The 17,857-nt window shown below is 39.3% G+C and overlaps 1 protein-coding gene across 1 annotated transcript in view; it reads right to left on the reverse strand.

Moving 5' to 3' along the window:
- tbc1d8 (TBC1 domain family member 8) overlaps positions 1–17,857 on the reverse strand; it is a 45,400-nt gene extending 27,543 nt beyond the window's left edge. The window contains exons 1-6 of the mRNA XM_015396511.1: positions 17,643–17,857; positions 8,542–8,652; positions 8,308–8,426; positions 7,986–8,214; positions 6,102–6,342; positions 1,845–2,052 (exon numbers count right to left, since the gene is read on the reverse strand). Coding sequence (XP_015251997.1) covers positions 1,845–2,052; positions 6,102–6,342; positions 7,986–8,214; positions 8,308–8,426; positions 8,542–8,652; positions 17,643–17,769 — 1,035 coding nt within the window. The 5' untranslated portion in view covers positions 17,770–17,857. The remainder of the gene's footprint in view (positions 1–1,844; positions 2,053–6,101; positions 6,343–7,985; positions 8,215–8,307; positions 8,427–8,541; positions 8,653–17,642) is intronic.

Consider the following 17,857-nt stretch of genomic DNA (forward strand, 5'->3'; position numbering starts at 1 on the left):
TTAGACAAGCTAAGCAGAATCAGTCGTGCTGCTGCGTTTTGTTTGGTCATGCAGCTCACCTGGCGTGCAGCGCTGCACATTCTACATGACCACAGATGGTCCATGGCAGCAGCAGCAGGGGAGAAAATGACCCGGAATCGTCTGGTACTGCTCGCTCAACCGCGACAAACTCTGCTCTTCCAGCTATGCTTGTGCAGAACGGCGTCTTTACCCGTGCGTAGCTCAGAGTCTGGGCTTCACGCTCCACACCGATGGTTCGCTCTCACCCGTATGGCTCTTCCTGCTCTTGCTACTTAATAAACTATGTGGCTGATCATCCTCTGCCAAGCATAAAAATTCCCTTTGTCTAACAATCAAGATTTTATTTCTTCTAGTTCACAAGAGGTAATACTTAACATTGTTTCATTTCTATCAAAAGGAATCCCTAAATTATGTCTTAGGTAACTATTTTATTGCATTCTGTTTATTTTTGGATAAACACAGATTAAAAGGTACACAGATCTTTGAATATTTCTACAATATTTCAACATTTCAGTTAATATACGGTATTGAAATTTAGGTCTGGATTGGCATAGCATTATAAGGCAATTATGTAGATTATATGCGTATTTGCCTGTTATATCAGATCCCTTTGGTCTGATAATCTACTTTGACCCCTGAGCAGTGGTAACTAAGGGGTCAATTCTCAGAATAAAGCCAAAACTGCCAAAGTATAAAGAAGAATGTTTCGTTCTTTGCTTCTTTGGAGCAATAAAGATTTTGTTGATCTGTGTGTAATGCATCATTCATAGTAGATCAGGAAGTGTTTGCTTTTAGATGGGAACGTATGTCTAAAACCATTCCTTTATTGTACATTTAGTTAGCTTGTCCGTCTGCTATATTAACCAATATGATGTGTTGAACTAGATCTGCTATTTTCACAACTTTTTATAAAGTAGGGCATTATTTCATTAAAAAAAACAAAAAACAAAACATTTATTTAGATTCAATATATCAAAGTTTTCTGCCCAACAGCAATGATGAACTGCACAGCAGCATTCTACACCCAGTTATTGTAGTATCTAGGCTAGAGCTGTCAGTCTGATAAATAATCTGGTGGTTATTTAAAATTATAAAGGTTAACTGTTTTTTTAAGTGCAACATAAAACTGACTAAAACCTTTTTAAGTTTTAGACGACTAAAACGATCACATATCGCAATGACCAGAATGTGACTAAAACTAACAATAGTTTTCGTCCTAAAGACTAAATCTAAGATGGCTGTCAAAAACAACACTGCTAGAAATCCTATCAAAGACGACATTTTGTTATAAACAAACACTGTGAGTAAGTTAAAACGTGGCTTCCCTTAGTTGTCCTCTAAGAAATAAGTAAACCTGATTTGAACAGATTTGTTCATCACTACCTTTCAACGACTCTAACTTTTTGTTGGTGGGAAAAAACTTGTTATTAGATGAAACATTTAATTTCCAGTAGAAATGTTTATATGTGTGCTCAACCACAGGCTTAGTTTATTTAAAGTGAGGGAACCCTTCTCTGGTAGGTAGTGAAGTGATTCACATTCTCTCATGGGTTCATGCAAGTTCAGACTTGACCAGAACAAAAAAAAAACTTATAAAATGTATGGGACATTTTAAAGGAAATCTTGTTTTCTAATGTTTATTGCTTTCACATATAATACATTTATTGTTAAAATTACCATGTAACACCCAGGCTTTCATAGGGTGCTCCACAATCATTCAGTAAGGTCTACAAATAAACAAGCTAATTTATTATTTTACTGACTACATAAGACTGTTCCATCTGTGACAATGAAGATTATGAGGAAGAAAACCGGTTGTGTACCTCGGAGAGGGGGATGAGCAGAAGGCAGCTGCCTTCCTCTCTGCTGGAGAAACACAGATAGCTGTCGGTGGTGTAGAGCGTCCCGGCTGTATGGGAGCGGCTGTGCGGCGTCCACACCGAGCATGAGGCCACCTCGTAGAGCTTCTCTGAACGGGGGAGCCGAAACAAAGCCAAGACGTACTCTCTGATGGCCTGTTCCTCTAAGATCCTGAAGGAAAAAAAGATTAAAAAGAGATAGCTTGAGATTTAGATTTGAATTAATTTTTATTTATTGCGATTAGAGTAACGGCACTGAAACAAATAGAAATTAGTTTAATTCAGTTTTTCTGATTATTTCTATAGCGCAAATTCACAACACGTCATCTCAAGGCACTTTACAGTTTAACCAGATCATCCAGTCAAATTGATTCAAAGTTTTCTATCTAAGGAAAACCAGTTGATTGCATCAACTGGAAGGTAATCCCTCACACTAAGCATGCTTGTAGCGACAGTGGAGAGGAAAACCTCCCTTTTAACAGGAAGATACCTCCAGCAGAACCAGGCTCAGTGTGAGCGGCCATCTGCTGAGGCCGACTGGGGTTCAAGGAAACAGAAGCAGAGATACAAAAAGCAGCTGTAAAAGGCGGCTCCATCCAGGAAACACACAACCAGGCAGACGAGCTCCGAGCCAGCTCCCATGTCAGAGGATGAAAGAGAGCACATCCAGCCAGTCACAGTCAGAGAAACAGGACCACACTGGAAAATAGGCGGATCTCCAACATTCATAAACAAAGGTGTTGATAGCAGCAGCACAGCTGATATTTCTCTCCTGGATGGTGTTACAGCCAAATGAGCAAATTAATATTTAAAAAAATCTAATAAAGCAAAGCATAACTTCTGTTGACAGGATGTAGCAAAGAACACAAAAATAGAGCACAAACATCTACTCTATTTTTTTTTCTCTTTCATTTATATAAGGCTTAAACTCCAACATTTGTACCATTGTCAAAGGCAAATTGAACAAGTTAATTGTTTCTTAATAAAAGGCTCTTCAATATACAGTTAGGGCCAGAAATATTTGGACAGTAACAAATTTTTCGCGAGTTGGGCTCTGCATGCCACCGCATTGGATTTGAAATGAAACCTTTACAACAGAATTCAAGTGCAGATTGTAACGTTTAATTTAAAGGGTTGAACAAAAATATCTGATAGAAAATGTAGGAATTGTACACNTATTTCTGAACATGTTTTTGTAAACAGCTAAAATAACAAAACTTGTGTCACTGTCCAAATATTTCTGGCCCTAACTGTAATAGTTTAATTACATTTCCCTTTAATCACAGTCAAACCAATTTCCTCATTGACAGATAAAATACAGAAATAAATTAAACATAAACAATTAGATATCATCTGACTAAATTATATCTGTGTTTAGTTTCCATTCATTGGGGAGAGCCAGCCAGAGTTTTAAGAACAATATTCAAGAAATCTCAGGGTATGGTGACCCTTGCAAACCGGTTTGCTGACAATTTTTTGAGTCAAGTTGGTTGTTAGAACAGTGGGAATGGACTCTAACCCCCAGCCTGAGAAGTGAGTGAAATTCCCTACAATGAAAAAAGACTCTGATTTGTTTAATACCTATAGGGTCTTATTTTTGTGTTTTAAATGTCCTGACCTCCAACTTGTGCAGAGCTAGTTGGTTCCTAGTCAGACAAATTATAACCCCTAACAGCGCCTCAGGTCAACAAACCGTTTTGGAATTGTGCTAAACTTTTTTTAGACGATGAAATGCATCGAAAATTTGGCAATTTCACAAAACAAACGTATTATAATCTTTACATGTGCATATTGGAAATCTTTATAGCAGCATATTCTAATGTTTGAGGTAAATCTAAGATTTGTGCACAAATGAAAATTCCTTTATGTGCCAAAATGTAATATTCTGAAAGACTAATAATTACAGTTGCAGTTAAGCAAATAAAAAAGAAAGAGTGAGAGAAACAAACTGAATAAACAAGCGTTTTACCAATTTAAAAATTAAATTGGTATAACTGAGTAAGAAAATGTAAGGGAGCAGATAAACCAATGATATTTTAGAATAAAAACACTTTTCATCATGAATAATAAGTTATTTTGTAGGTGTTAGCAGTATCAGTCTGGCTGTTATTTTAATATATTTTTGCATACACACGTTAAGTTCTCAGTTCCTGTTTTCTTCCCTTTGGTCTATGTGTGCAACATGTTTTATTTCTTCTTCCTTATTTTGCTCTCTTTATTGCATTTGTTGCTCATATAGAAACTATTAAAACCTATTAATAATTAGTATCTTTAAACAAACACATTATAAAAAAATAAATAAAAAAAACAAACGCAAACAATAGCTGGTTAAAAACAGTTAAACATTTGAACCAACAGGGCAATTTCCAGAGAGCTGTTAGGTTGAAACTCATAATTTTAGGACTTTATTCTCTTAATATTAAGACTTTATTCTTGTAAGTTTATGACTATTCTCATTGTGACCTTATTTCTCGTAACATTACAACTTTATTCTCATAATGTTACAACTTTATTCTCACAATAAATGAAAAAAACTCTCTAACCTGGCCCTAATACTCGGTCGTAAACAGGCATCTCTCTAATCCACTGACTATAAAGAAATGCTGGACACCAAAAAAAAAAAACAAACATTAACAGCAGCTGCAAACTGATTAGAAGTGAAGTTCAAGACTCACATTCCTCAATATAGACGTTAGCTGAGCTCATATGTAGTTCCAAATTTAACATTAATAATTTAGGAGCGCATTGCTGCTGCTGCTAGAACACATTCAGGAAAGAATTAAACTCAGTTATTTAATGATGACTTCATTTTATTTCAACTCTTTAAAGCAGGATTTAGAAAAACTTATTCATGCATTTATTTTTAGTAGGATCGATTACAGCAACAGTGTCTTAACAGGTGATCCAAAACGCTGCTGCCAAGGTTCTCACTAGAACTAAGAAAGTAGAACATATGAGCGCGGTTCTGAAGTCCTTCCACTGGCTCCCTGTAGCTCAGAGAGTAAATATTAAATGCTTCTGTTAGTCTATAAATCAGTGAATAGATCAGAACTTCAATACTTTACAGATTTGTTGTCAGTGCATCAACCTCCCAGACCACTCAGGTCTTCTACAGTAGTTCCTGCCTACTCTGTTCACCAAGAACTAGAACCAAACATGGAGAAGCAGCATTTAGTTCCTATGTTCCACTGATCTGGAACAAACTCCCAGAAGACCTAAAAAATACTGAAAGTCTGAGTTCTTTTAAGTCAAAGTTAAAACCCCAATATTAAAAAAATGCCTTCGACTATTGAAATTAAACCACTAACTGAGGTATTATTAGCTTAAATTTATGGTCCAACTGTTTTATTAGTTTTACTACCTGTTTTTATCTTTACTAACTTATATTCTTCTTTTACTTTCCTTGTATTTTTTTGATAAATTAATGTAAAGCACTTTAAATTCTCTCTGTACAGATATGTGCTCTGTAAATAAACTTGGCTTGCCTTTAAGAGAAAAGCAATTGTCCTAAAGTGTTTTTTTGCTAACTTCACTACCCACAACTATGAAGAAAACAGTAGAGGTGATTTTCTGAAAAGCAGCCAATCACAGGCAGTTTACTTTCTCGCGATGGTTACTCCCTCAAGTGACAAAAGTTGACATGATTGCACAGAAAAATACGAGTAGAAGAGAATCCACACGGTGTGTTAAAAGCGAGCCACGTGCACGGGGAAAGATAATGCAATCATACGTGTGACTTATTGGGGGGGCTCATGGTATTGAATGTGCAATCATAAAATGTTCAAAAAGCTTACATTGGGTGTTTAAGAAAAATACTGCATCATTATTTATCACCAGTGTGCATATTTAGCAGAATTGTTACTTTATAATAAAGGCTCATCCTTACCCCATTCAATATTGTTGAGGTCTTTAAAAAAACAGTGTGTATATTAATGCTAACTTTGCTTATTTTATATTTTTTTACAATATATATTGAAATAGGTTTTATCTATTAATTTTGCTTTTAAATATAAAACATAATAAGGTAATCTGGTTTAACTGCAGAGCTGTCTGCTCTCTCTCTATCTCTCTCTCACACGGTGGGACATTACCTCTTGTCTTCATATAGATCATAACTGTTCATTACAGGAAAGCAGTTTAAAGCTTCTAAGTAGTTAAAAATGAAAGATTTTATTTAGGTTTTTATACTTCAAATCTGTTTTTTATCTGCCTTTATCTAACCTCTTTGATATGCGTGCCGTCTGCTGCAGCACTCTGTCCAGTTCCAGGCCTTCGCTGTCCAGCAGCCGCCTCAGGGTGATGTCAGCCAGCTGACCCATGACCCCGAAGGCCTCATCCAGGTTCAGGAACATGGAGAACTCTCTCTGTCGCTTTCGGGTGGTGACCCTGATCGCTTCGGTTATCAGAGCAGTGGAGACCCGCTCCAACCGAGTTACCTCCGCCCAGGGGATCACAAACTTCACTGGGGACAAAAAAAAGAGAAGTGTGATATGCAGGAGAAAAACAAGCTAAATTAATTCATAAGAGTAAAGAAAGATACAGTTTATTGGAGCCGACTAATTTAGGACAAAGAGCGCATTACCCAGAGATGCAGCTCATAGGTCAAAGGTAACTTTTAAGGAGCTGCTGAGATCCACAGCTTAGGTGAAAAATACATCAAAAGAGCAGCTTTATGGAAGAGAAGCAAGTAATAAAGAGTTGGAAGAAAACTTTCAAAAAACATACTTGCAGTTTGCTACAAATCCTGTAAGGGACTCAACCAAAAAAGGATGGAAGAAGGCGTTTTTTTTTTTTTTTTTTTTTTTTGCATAAAAACTAGTTTGAATCCACAATCCAACACATTGTGGTGTCAGCATCATTCTTTGGGAAGGCTCTTCTTTAGAAGGAATAGATTGAAAGTTGAGACGGTTTAGTGCAGGGGTAACCAATTAAAAATCAGCAGGGTCCGAATAAAGAAAATCATCATCCAGTAAAGGTCCGGACACATTTTAAATTACAATCTGTTACATGAAACAGAATTTAACACTGAAATAAAATGAGGTTTTTATGCATCCATGTTATACATTGACTTTTAAATAAAAAGATCACACACACACACACACACACACATCAGTTCTGACTGAAAAGGTGTCATGGCTCCAAAAACAGAAGAGGATATAAAGAGAGAAACACATTTCCGGCTGTCGACCTACTCATCATAATGAGATTCTTTTATCACACAAAACTTTACTGGAATGACAAAACTATTATAACAATGACTGTTAAAATGACCAAGTCACGTTCTGCGAGTGACTTCCTGTGTCATTGATTCACTCTAGTTCAGGTGTAACCAATTAAAAATCAGTGGGGTTTGAATAAAGAAAATCATCAACCAGTAAAGGTTCACAGACATTTTTAATTATAATCTGTAAACAGATAATCTGTAAACTTTACACTTAAATAAAATTAGGTTGTTAATGCATCCTTGTTATACATTGACTTTTATAATAAAAAAATATAATTTAAGCTACAGAGGGCTTTACCCTATTAACAGAAGCAACTCAAGGGAAATTAGACATTAGAAATTAGTCGTCAGACAACAGGCCATAATTTATAAATGTTTTAAATCAGGTCGGGTTCGGATCCGGACCGCAGTCCGCTAATCTGTGACCTCTGGTATAGGAAAATATAAAGCCGGTGCTGATGGGAAATGTCTACGATCAAAGCCTGACTGTGTGTTTGAACGGCCCAGTCAAAGTCCAGACCTGATTCCAATAGAGAATCTGCAGCAAAACCTGAAGATCTCTGTTCATCTTCCTCTCCATTAATCTTCCTGAGCTATTTTAAGAGGAAGAATGGGATGTAGTTGGACACACCTTGAGGAGATATATCCCGAAGTGGAAGGGTGGTCCGATTATTATTGACTTAGGAAGATTCAAAATCATAAAAGAGCATGACTCACATGCTTTAATTGTACTTCTTCATCACTAAAAATCCAATGAAATATGACTTTTTCTTAGTTGCTACATTTAAAAATGTTTATGAAGGTTTAACATAGCTGATAAAGACGGAGTGCATTTCTTGATAAACTAAACTGTGCTTTGTGTGACTGTTTGTCCTGCATACCTTCTTTTCCCAGCAGAAATGAGTAGAAGGCCATGTGGTTGACACTGAGGTAGAGGAAGCCCTGCCGAGGCACCCGGCCCTTCCAGCAGCAGCAGGAGTAGTAGGTCACCAGTTTCTCTGATGAAGGGAGGCTAAAGTGCAGCTCAAACTTCTGAAGGGCCTCTCTGAACTTCTCTGGATCCTCCTCCTGAGCTGCCTGACGTCCCTGAACCTCCTCTGCAATAAGGCCCTGCACAGGACACCCATTCAGCTCATTTCAGGAAGGAGACTTTTAGCTTTTGAGTCTTTTTTTTTATTTTATGGAAACAGACATTATTCAAACCTTAACTTTTCCTCGCACAAAGCCGACTGCATCTTCTCTGTTCTCAAACACAGACAGAGATTGAAGTAGGTTTCGGACCAGCCAGCCCCAGTGCTCGTTTACTTCCTCTATGGTGGCTCCTGTTGGACAAAAAGCCGTAAAAACAAAACTACGGTGTAACACACATATAGTGACCTCAAATGGCAATAGAGGCTTTTAGGGAGGAACAGGTGAAAAAGTGGTGATTCTACTCACCGCTGGCGATCACCCAGCTGATTTGAGAACCAGGAACCTGCAACAGGATGCGGAATGGTGTGACCCTGGCATTGGAGTCCAGCACCGTGTCCAACGCCCCGACCAGGAGACCTAAAGAAACCGCAAGAACAGGCGTTAGCACTGAAATACTAGATGGCTTAAGGGCAGATTAAACTTCTGCATCCGCACACATCAAATGTTGCTTGGATCTGGTCGCAAACCAGTTTTGCTGGTATGCTCCTGCACCGTCGGTCTGGAATTTCTAGGGGCGCAAAGCAGTTTCCCGCCAAAGCGCAAGGGAGAGCCTATTGGAGACCTCGAGAGAACTTCAGTGAATGTTCAGGAGAACTTCGGCGGCGGAAGTGTTTATTTTCCAAAACAACAGTGGCACTGGAGTTGCTAGACATCGAAGAGGAACAGGCTCTGTTAATGGAGCGAACGTCCTCAATTAACCTTTCGTCGTAGTTGTCCATTGTAGTTGTTTCTTGGTTTTTAAAAATGGCGCGCCCCGGCACCGAATCGAGAAAGACGACCGCCCAGATAGCCGGAAAGGCATACTAAGTACCAATCACAGCTGCTTTTTGTCTGCGCACTTCCGCTTGAGGTCTGCGTGGGTTTGCGACCGTCCGACGCGTAGTCAGGAGTTTTTTGAGGTGCGCAACGACAGTTGCAGAACGTTTGCGCGACGGGTGTGGTCGCGCATAGAGACAGATTTGATTGTTGCAGAGGCTATGCGTCAGAAGCATTAATTGGCCTTTAGTCTCAGGAACCTAATTTTTTACATTGGTTATGGCAGAAATATAATTAGAACCGTAATGGAAATGTAGCAGACATCCCAAAGGAATATTACCATATTCTGAATTACATAATAAAAAAATAATCTATAATTATTAATAAAGACCTGATGAAACAATTCAAAAAACAAACACTAAACACTTCACAAGAAAATGTGAGTACAGTTAATCCAAAGAAAAAAACTCTTCCCTGATTACAGATTTATATATAAAGATTTTCAGCTATTATTTTAAAATAATAGGGTAGGGCTGCATAATAGGGTTGTCCCAATGCTAACATTTCAATTTGATATCAGGGATGCAAGTTATTGATTAATAAATTAATCTAAAATTAGTTGATCTTATCACCCGACGATTAATAATTAATCTGGTCTGATATAATATTATAATATAAAAACATCTTGATATTATAAAAAAAAAAATGGGAACACAAGGAGAATGAAAAGCTCTGTTTCACATCCAAGGTTAGCTTTTTAGAGGCCACACATTTAAAAACATGAGGGCTGCAGCATCTGATCAGGCAGGAAACAGTTTCTTCAGCTGAGCTCCAAACACCACAGCAGATGTTCAGGAGATTAAAATTATTCCCCCAAAACAGGTAAAGTTGAACCGTTTTATGGCTCAGAGTTTCCAGGTGAACAGAAACAGATGACAAACAGGCGTAATCATTGAAGGCTAAAACCTTCTTTAGTGCCAGAAGGCGCTTATCTGCAGCGCCTCGTCACACTGAAGCACCATTAATGTGAAAATGCTTTCAAACAACTATTCTCCACTGACTGATTCATAGGATTTCAGCACTGAACATTGCTATCAAACTGCAGGGTTACTGGGGGTTTCTAGGGTCTCTGAAAACAGCCTGACTATTTTGGTTTCAGGTTCATCTCCTATGAAATCATCTCTCAGCTTTCTCCATAAGCCAGAAACCTTTTAAGATGAGGATTCAGAGCTGCAGGATATAAGGAAAAAAATCCCGAAACTGATGATTTTATTAATGGCCACCAACTGCAGTTTGTTTACCCCCATTCTGTCCAAACTTGTGTCATTTTGTTTGAGTTCGGCCTGTTTTTCCAGTGTAGTCCCGTTTCTCTGACTGTGACTAAATGGGTGTGCTCTCTTCATCCTCTGACATGGGAGCTGGCTCGGAGCTTGTCTGCCTGGATGTGCGTTTCCTGGACAGAGCCGTATGTAGAGCTGGTTTACACTTGCTTTTTGTATCTCTGTTTCTTTTTCTGTCTGCTTCTGTCTCCTTGAACCCCAGTCGGCCTCAGCAGATGGCCGCTCACACTGAGCCTGGTTCTGCTGGAGGTTTCTTCCTGTTAAAAGGAGGATTTTCCTCTCCACTGTTGCTACAAGCACGCTTAGTGTGAAGGATTGCCTTCGAGTCAATGAATCGATGCAATCAGCTGGCTTTCCTTAGATAGAAAACTTTGAATTCATTTGACAGTATGATCTAGGGAACTGTAAAGTGCCTTGAAATGACGTGTTGTGAATTGGCGCTATATAAATCATCAGAAAAACTGAAATTTAATTGAATTTTTTAAGCAATCGTTACGGTTTGATTTTGTCAGATGCTCCTCAGCAGTCACACGATGCATTTGATGCATCCTTTTCTTCCTGTAGCAGATGAACTAGAAAGTTTATTACCATCTTGTCCAAGCAGGAGGTGAGGATAATCTTAGCATCCAACATGTTTCACTTCACTTCAAGTGGTAAGGACCATCTTTACCAGACCGCATGAAGGCAGCATAGAAGTCATCAACCCAGTATCAATGGGTGATAAATATAATAACAGATGTATAATTGTTGAGGTATTTGTGGGTTTTTACATATGGCAAGTGCCAATTTTGGAAAAATTACATATTTAGGCCAACATGTGGCTCCCATTAAGTATGGTACATATCTGAACCGATAGCACATTTAATTAATGCAGTAGGAAAGTCCTACCTTAAAAGAACATTTTAAAGTAAGACGACCACTGAAGTCACACCTTTAAAATTAGATGCAGACAAATGAAATATTCCAAACTTTTCCAAATATTTGGAACATTTCCATTTATTTATTGTTGATAAGCCAATTTTCTTTACTTTGCAGTAAGTAGGATGACAAACATCAAGCAGTTTTTACTCAAAAACAGACTAAACCTGACTAAATACAGGACGAATTTCACTCACGGAGGATAATATGAAAGATAGGTAGAAAAAATATTTTTAGAAAGAAGATGTAAAACTCTTTGTCTACGTACAGATCCCTTTTTTCCTATAAAAAATAAATTGTTTCCTTCAATTTCAGCAAAAACTTCAAGTTTAATTCAATAGTGGGCAGAAGTATTAGTAGTTTTTTTATATATATATATAAATATATAAAAACACAGTAAAGTAGTTTTGCGCAAATATATAGTAATATAATATATGTGATGAAATAGATTTTTTGTTTTTTTTAAGAGAGCATTTTAAATGCCATCATTATCAATGCCATTTAAGGCCTTCATTTAAATAAATAATAATATAATGACTTTTAATGACCGGTGGAAACCGTGAACAAGCAGTGTGGAAGTTCTTTTCTAGCAGGCACTCTCAGCCAAATTTCAGATTCCACACATCGTCTAAAACAGCAGAGCCGCCTGCCACAAGAAACCATCCGTCTGTCCCCACAACCTCAGAAGAGCTTTGATCTGGTAACACCTCCAGGAAAAAAGAAACCCTGTTAAGATCTGAAACCCTTTTTTTGCAAACACTGACGCTGAACATCAACCATTGCATGTTGATGGATCTGAATACAAGTTTAAATCTGACTGCATAATATCTGGATGATTAAACTGGACTTATAATTTGGCTTTGAAGACAAGAGGAGAATATAAGATCAACAAAGTGAAAGGCAGGTGTTTCATTTCCCAGCACTGCTCAGCAGCTGTGCTCGGATGCGTTTGTTTTCACAGCTTTTAGAGTGAAACCCAGCTAGGTTTCAGCGCTTTTAACCCTGGTAACATCACACATACGGCTGTGTTACAAGCAGACATCAGCATAAACCTAAACTCTCCCAGTTTCCCCGCTGTCAGACAATAAACAGCATTTCTAATCTATTCCTTCTTTCTGTTGTTCAAACATCAGCACTGTTTATGGTTGATTCACTGATTGACTTTATTGATCTCACAGTGGAGAAATTGACTTGTTACCTCAGCTCAAATAGTCAAAGAAGAAGAATGTGCCAAAGGGAGAAAAAGGTGTGTTGGATATATACAGTATATACAGTGCATCTACATATAACAGCTTTTTATTTATAAAGATGGATATTTATATATACAGCTATTGCACTGGGTGTCAAATATAAAGAAACAGGTTATTGCACAGGGTATCAAATAGTAGTTTCACATTATTTATTGCAGAAGTTGTTGCTGTTGCAGTGAGGCATTGTAGAGTTTGGTTGCAGCAGGGAAGTATGATCTGCAGTAGCGTTCCTTTTTACAAACAAGGTGTAAAGATCTCTCACTAAAGGAGCTGCTCAGCTCCTCTACAGTCTGGTGCAGAGGGTGGAAGGTGTCATCCATGATGGATGTAAGCTTGGACAGCACCTTCCTTTCAACCCAATGGCGTAACGACACAACAATAGGCCCTTAAGCAACATTATCTGGATGGGCCCCATATGAAGTACAACACGTGATAAAGGTTCAGGATATGGCGACAGTTCCATAAATTGGACAAGAAGATGCAATTATGCAATTCTCAGTAGTATGTGATCACACATCACACACGGAAAAATTGTGACTGTGCACCTTGAATGGAACCATTGGTGACAGCGCACCACCACATGTTACAGACATCGCAAGTTCCAAAAACTCATTTCAGGGAGAGCAACCTCCTCCCCATGGCCCGCAACCTCTTGTTCTGTCTGCGCAATCACAGTAGTTCTAATCCGCACATGATGCACAAATTATTGTACTGCCTGCACGCTCTCACTCGCATTAAAGAAACAACACCTCGCATAGTCTTCACAGCCCCCCTCCTCACCCGCGCTTTCTCCATTCATCTCCTGGTCGCCATCTTTCCTCACTGTAGCAGCAACGTCTACCTCTCCCAATTCGGTTCTTTGAAAGAACCTGTTTATTTTGGGAAGTTTTTTTCCGTTCTTCAAGCACCTCTTCTTTTCTTTTTCTTTTCTGGAATCCGCTTAAATGCCTCTTTTTAGTATCCATTGTCGCCAACACATTGTACGTAACAGTTATAATTTTAATCTACGTCAGGGGTGTCAAACTGGCTCCAGAAAGGGCCGTGTGGCTGCAGGTTTCCTTTCCAACCAAGCAATAGCACACCAGACTCCAGTCATCTCATCAAGTGAGTCCAATCTGAACATGATGACTTGATGAGATGAATGGAGTCTGGTGTGCTATTGCTTGGTTGGAAAGAAAACCTGCAGCCACATGGCCCTTTCTGGAACCAGTTTGACACCTGTAATCTACGTTCTGGGTAACCCAGATACTCAAATACATCTTTCTTTTAAGATCTTTATTGCGGTTTGAAAATACACAGCTATTAACATAGTAATTAAAAGTACCACTGTCTGCTTTGCTATTGGTGTGGTGTTTAAGCGGCTCACCATCGTGTTGAAATCTGGCATGTGTTGCGGTATAAATACAGTCCAGTGCGGTCAGTCATTTCAGTATCAGGTGGGTTTAAGAGGAGTTTTTCGCACCATTACATCTACAAAGAGACGTCCTAGTCTACTGCTCTACTGTATTACTAGTCTCCTAGTGATAAGGTCCCTAAAGGCCAATTTATACTTCTGACTATAGCCTCTGCAACCGTCAAATCTGTCTCTCTGTGTGCGACCACCCCCCCGCACAGAGATTCAGCAACCGTCGTTGGCACCTCAAAAAAATCCTGACTACGCATTGGACGGTTGCAAACCCGCACAGACCTCAAGCGTAAGTGCACAGACAAAAAGCAGCTGTGATTGGTCCTTGGTATGCCTTTCTGGCTGTCTGTGTGGTCGAGGAACCGCGGAACAACTACAATGGACAACTACGACAAATGGTTAACCTGTCTTTTCACTTTTACTTTTCACTGTTCCTCTTTGATGTCAAGAAACTCTAGATCCATCTTCTCGTGTTCGTCCACCAAAGTCCTCTCGAGTTCTCAAATAGGCTCCCTCTTGCGCTTTGCCAGGAAACTGCTGTACGTCCCTAGAAATTCATGACCGACGGTGCAGAAGCATAACAGCAAAACTGGTTTGCGACCAGACCCAAGCAACATTTGATGTGTGCGTTTGCAGAAGTATAATCTGCCCTTAAGAGGTTGTGGGCCCGTAAGCAACTGCTGCCTCTGCTTTCCGATATTTTCTCCATGGTCTCAGCCACTTTCTCCACCGAGTCCAGAGGGCAGCCTAAGAAAGAAGCGGCATTCTCACTAGATGGTTCAGTCTCTGTTGCGCTCTTCGCTGCCAGGGGCCCAGCAGACAATGGCGTAGAGTAGGGTTAATGTCACCACAGAGTCATATAAGGTTTTAAGCAGCTTGTCCCGCCTTAGCTGTGAATCTGATATAGTTTGAACTACCAGATAAAAGCCTCCTTAAAAGAACAGCTGGATTTAAACAGGTTGCAGAAAAGTGGTTCAGCCTAAATAATTTTAGGGGTATTAAGGTAAAAGGGGGCTGATTACATACAGGGTTATTTTTTTAGATATTAAAGAACAACACACCTTCCAGTTAGTTCCCTTAAAGTACTAGTTTCTATCTATATAATACAATCCCAATAAATGTATAGTTAGAATCCAAAAAATATGTACAAGTAGGCCTACTTTTTTAAAGGAGAGTAGTAGTAACAAAGTGCATTCATTCCACATACAGTACAGTCATTTCTCAGGCTGCTGGAACAAGTGAAGGACACTAAAAGATTGAATCCTGAGCAAGAAGACAACAGCACTCGACCCTTCACCCCTTTCACCATGGGAACTGCAGGGACAGACACATATATGGTAAACTTCAACCAGGAAGTTCCCACTATTCTGTTTTATGGGAGAAAAAAAAAAAACTAAATAGGATTCTCTAGAAGGAGGAAGACAGAGAAGGCACTGTGTGCCACTCATATGACTGTAGGGACGACTTCCAGTGAGTCCAAACAGCCTGATGAGCAGAAACAATTACAGAGAGGAAGCTGTATGAATGGGAAACAGTTGAATAGGCTATTAAAAGGAAAAAAAATTCCCATTACAAAAGTAGTCCCATTACAGAAAGGATATCTGGACAATGATGAAGACGTTTATTCATTTAGGTATCAAGGAGAAAAACAAAATCTCAAAACCTGTCCTGGCTTCTAAGCTTTGCAGAAAAAGCACCTTGTTTTCAAACAGAAACCATCAAATGTATTATTCTCCTTAAAGTCTTTACTTGTATTAAAGTTAGAATCAGACTTCAGTGTATATATTGGTGTTTTATATCACAGACCAAAAAAATGGGGCATACCTCTTAGTTTAATCATCTTTAATAATGTTCTTACTCACAATGCTATGCATTAGCCTGAATACGCCACCCTCTCTCACTTACTGGTGGCAGCGTCATGCTGCAGGGATGCTTTTAACCAGCAGAGACTATGTGAAAGTTTACTTTTTAGCAGGAAAACAACCAAAAAAAAAGTATAGGCAGAAAAAACACTTAAACCTTTTAGATCAAAGTGCGGCTATTTGCAAGAGAGCAGTCCAGTCAAAGTCCAGCATAGGATCAATCTAATCTGTGGTAAGACAACGGAAAATCAAAGGCTTCTGTTCATAGACAATCTTAATCTAATCTTAAAGGCCAATTTATGCTTCTGATGCATAGCCTCTGCAACCGTCAAATCTGTCTCTGTGCGCGACCACGACCCCCACCTAGAGGTTCTGCAACCGTCGTCACGCACCTTAAAAAAAATCCTGACAAAGATAAACACTCCCACCTCCCAAGTTCTCGTGACCATCCACCGAAGTTCTCGCCAGTTCTCTAATAGGCTCCCTCTTGCGCTTTGGCAGGAAACTGCTGTGCGTCCCTAGAAATTTCAGACCGCGGTGCAGAAGCATACCAGCAAAACTGATTCACTATTCTAGTCTAATCTTCCCTTAACTATACTGAGATATTTTGCATAAAGGAATAAGCAAAAAAAAAAAAAAAAATTGCTGATAAAAGCCGGTAGAGCTTTTCATAAAATCCAGAATACACCAATAATTGTTTTTAATTAGCGTTGCACTGATACCGATACCAGTATCGGGCAGGACTCCGATCCTGCACTAAAATGGTGGTATTGGTATCAGCAAGTACCAACAAATATGGCACTGATACCATTTTGAGAGTCAAAAGTTTCCTGCTTCACAAAAGTATGTGGCAGCTTGACAAAGCCATGATGGCATTTATTTTACAACCAAGTAGTATGCAGTTCTTCATATATACACACACACACACACACATCAAACACAAACAAACGGTATCGGCCGATACTGACCAGCCAGGTATCGGATATCAGAGGCCATAAAACAGCATTGGTGCAACACTAGTTTTAATGTGAAAATATTTAATGTGAAAATATTAGAAAATATTTCCTTAAAGGGAAATATTTAGTTCTGTTAATAAAACTTTACAAACAACATAGAGTTCATTCCTGAATCTTAGAATCCACATTATTCTTCATTTGTACACAAAAAGCATGATATTAGAATAATAGTTGCACAGAGCTGCATCACTCCTATTACCTTATTTTAGCTGATGCACCTTTGGGGCCCTGAGACAAGGGTCCGGTTTCCTCCCATTGGTCAATAATCAAAGGAATGTATGTAATGGGATCATTCTTGTTAAGGAGAGCAACAAAAAAGGCAAAGCAGGCATGCTGATACAGATCTAAATTATGATGTAAATAGAAAACAGTAGAAAAACCTGTTTTAGAAAACACTAAGGACTTCTTTTAGTTCGGACTTATGGTTATGCAACTTTACTGAACTTTTGCATGTAGAAGTTCTTCAAAACATATTGTTATTATTGTCATATAGTGAAAACAGTTAAAAAGGCAGGTGAGATAAGCTGCCTGTTGGGGCCACCTCCTTTAGAAGCCATGCTGAGCTGTAACTTGGTCCTATGGTCAGCTTCAGGGCGCATGATTATGATAGCAGCTTTAGTGAACTTTGATTTAATAATGGCAGTAAAGTGTGAGGGAAACACGCCCTCCTACACCTGGAAGCCTTCCTTCCCTCCCTGCAGAGTTTCCCACCTGCCTCCCTCTGGCCTCCCTCCCTGCTACCCATCCAGCCTGCCGCCGCCCCTGCTGCCTAACGTGGCGGAGGGATTTGTTTTGTTTACCTGTTATTTTATTCGTTGGCTCTCCGTGGCCTCTCCTCCTCTGTAGAAGGAAGAAGTCGTTGCTCCTCACGGTCACCCAGAGCTTCAGAGCGTTTTTCAGCAGAACTTCCTCCGGGTTCAGCCACATTTCTTCTCGCGGGGAGGAACCGGAGGAAGCCCTCCGCCGTGTCGCTCGGTGCTGCGGAGGAGTATGAGGATTTCCGCCTGTCCTCCGG

This window comes from Cyprinodon variegatus, unplaced genomic scaffold (genome assembly GCF_000732505.1).
Source record: "Cyprinodon variegatus isolate N-32 unplaced genomic scaffold, C_variegatus-1.0 Scaffold801, whole genome shotgun sequence".
NCBI classification, from domain to species: domain Eukaryota; kingdom Metazoa; phylum Chordata; class Actinopteri; order Cyprinodontiformes; family Cyprinodontidae; genus Cyprinodon; species Cyprinodon variegatus.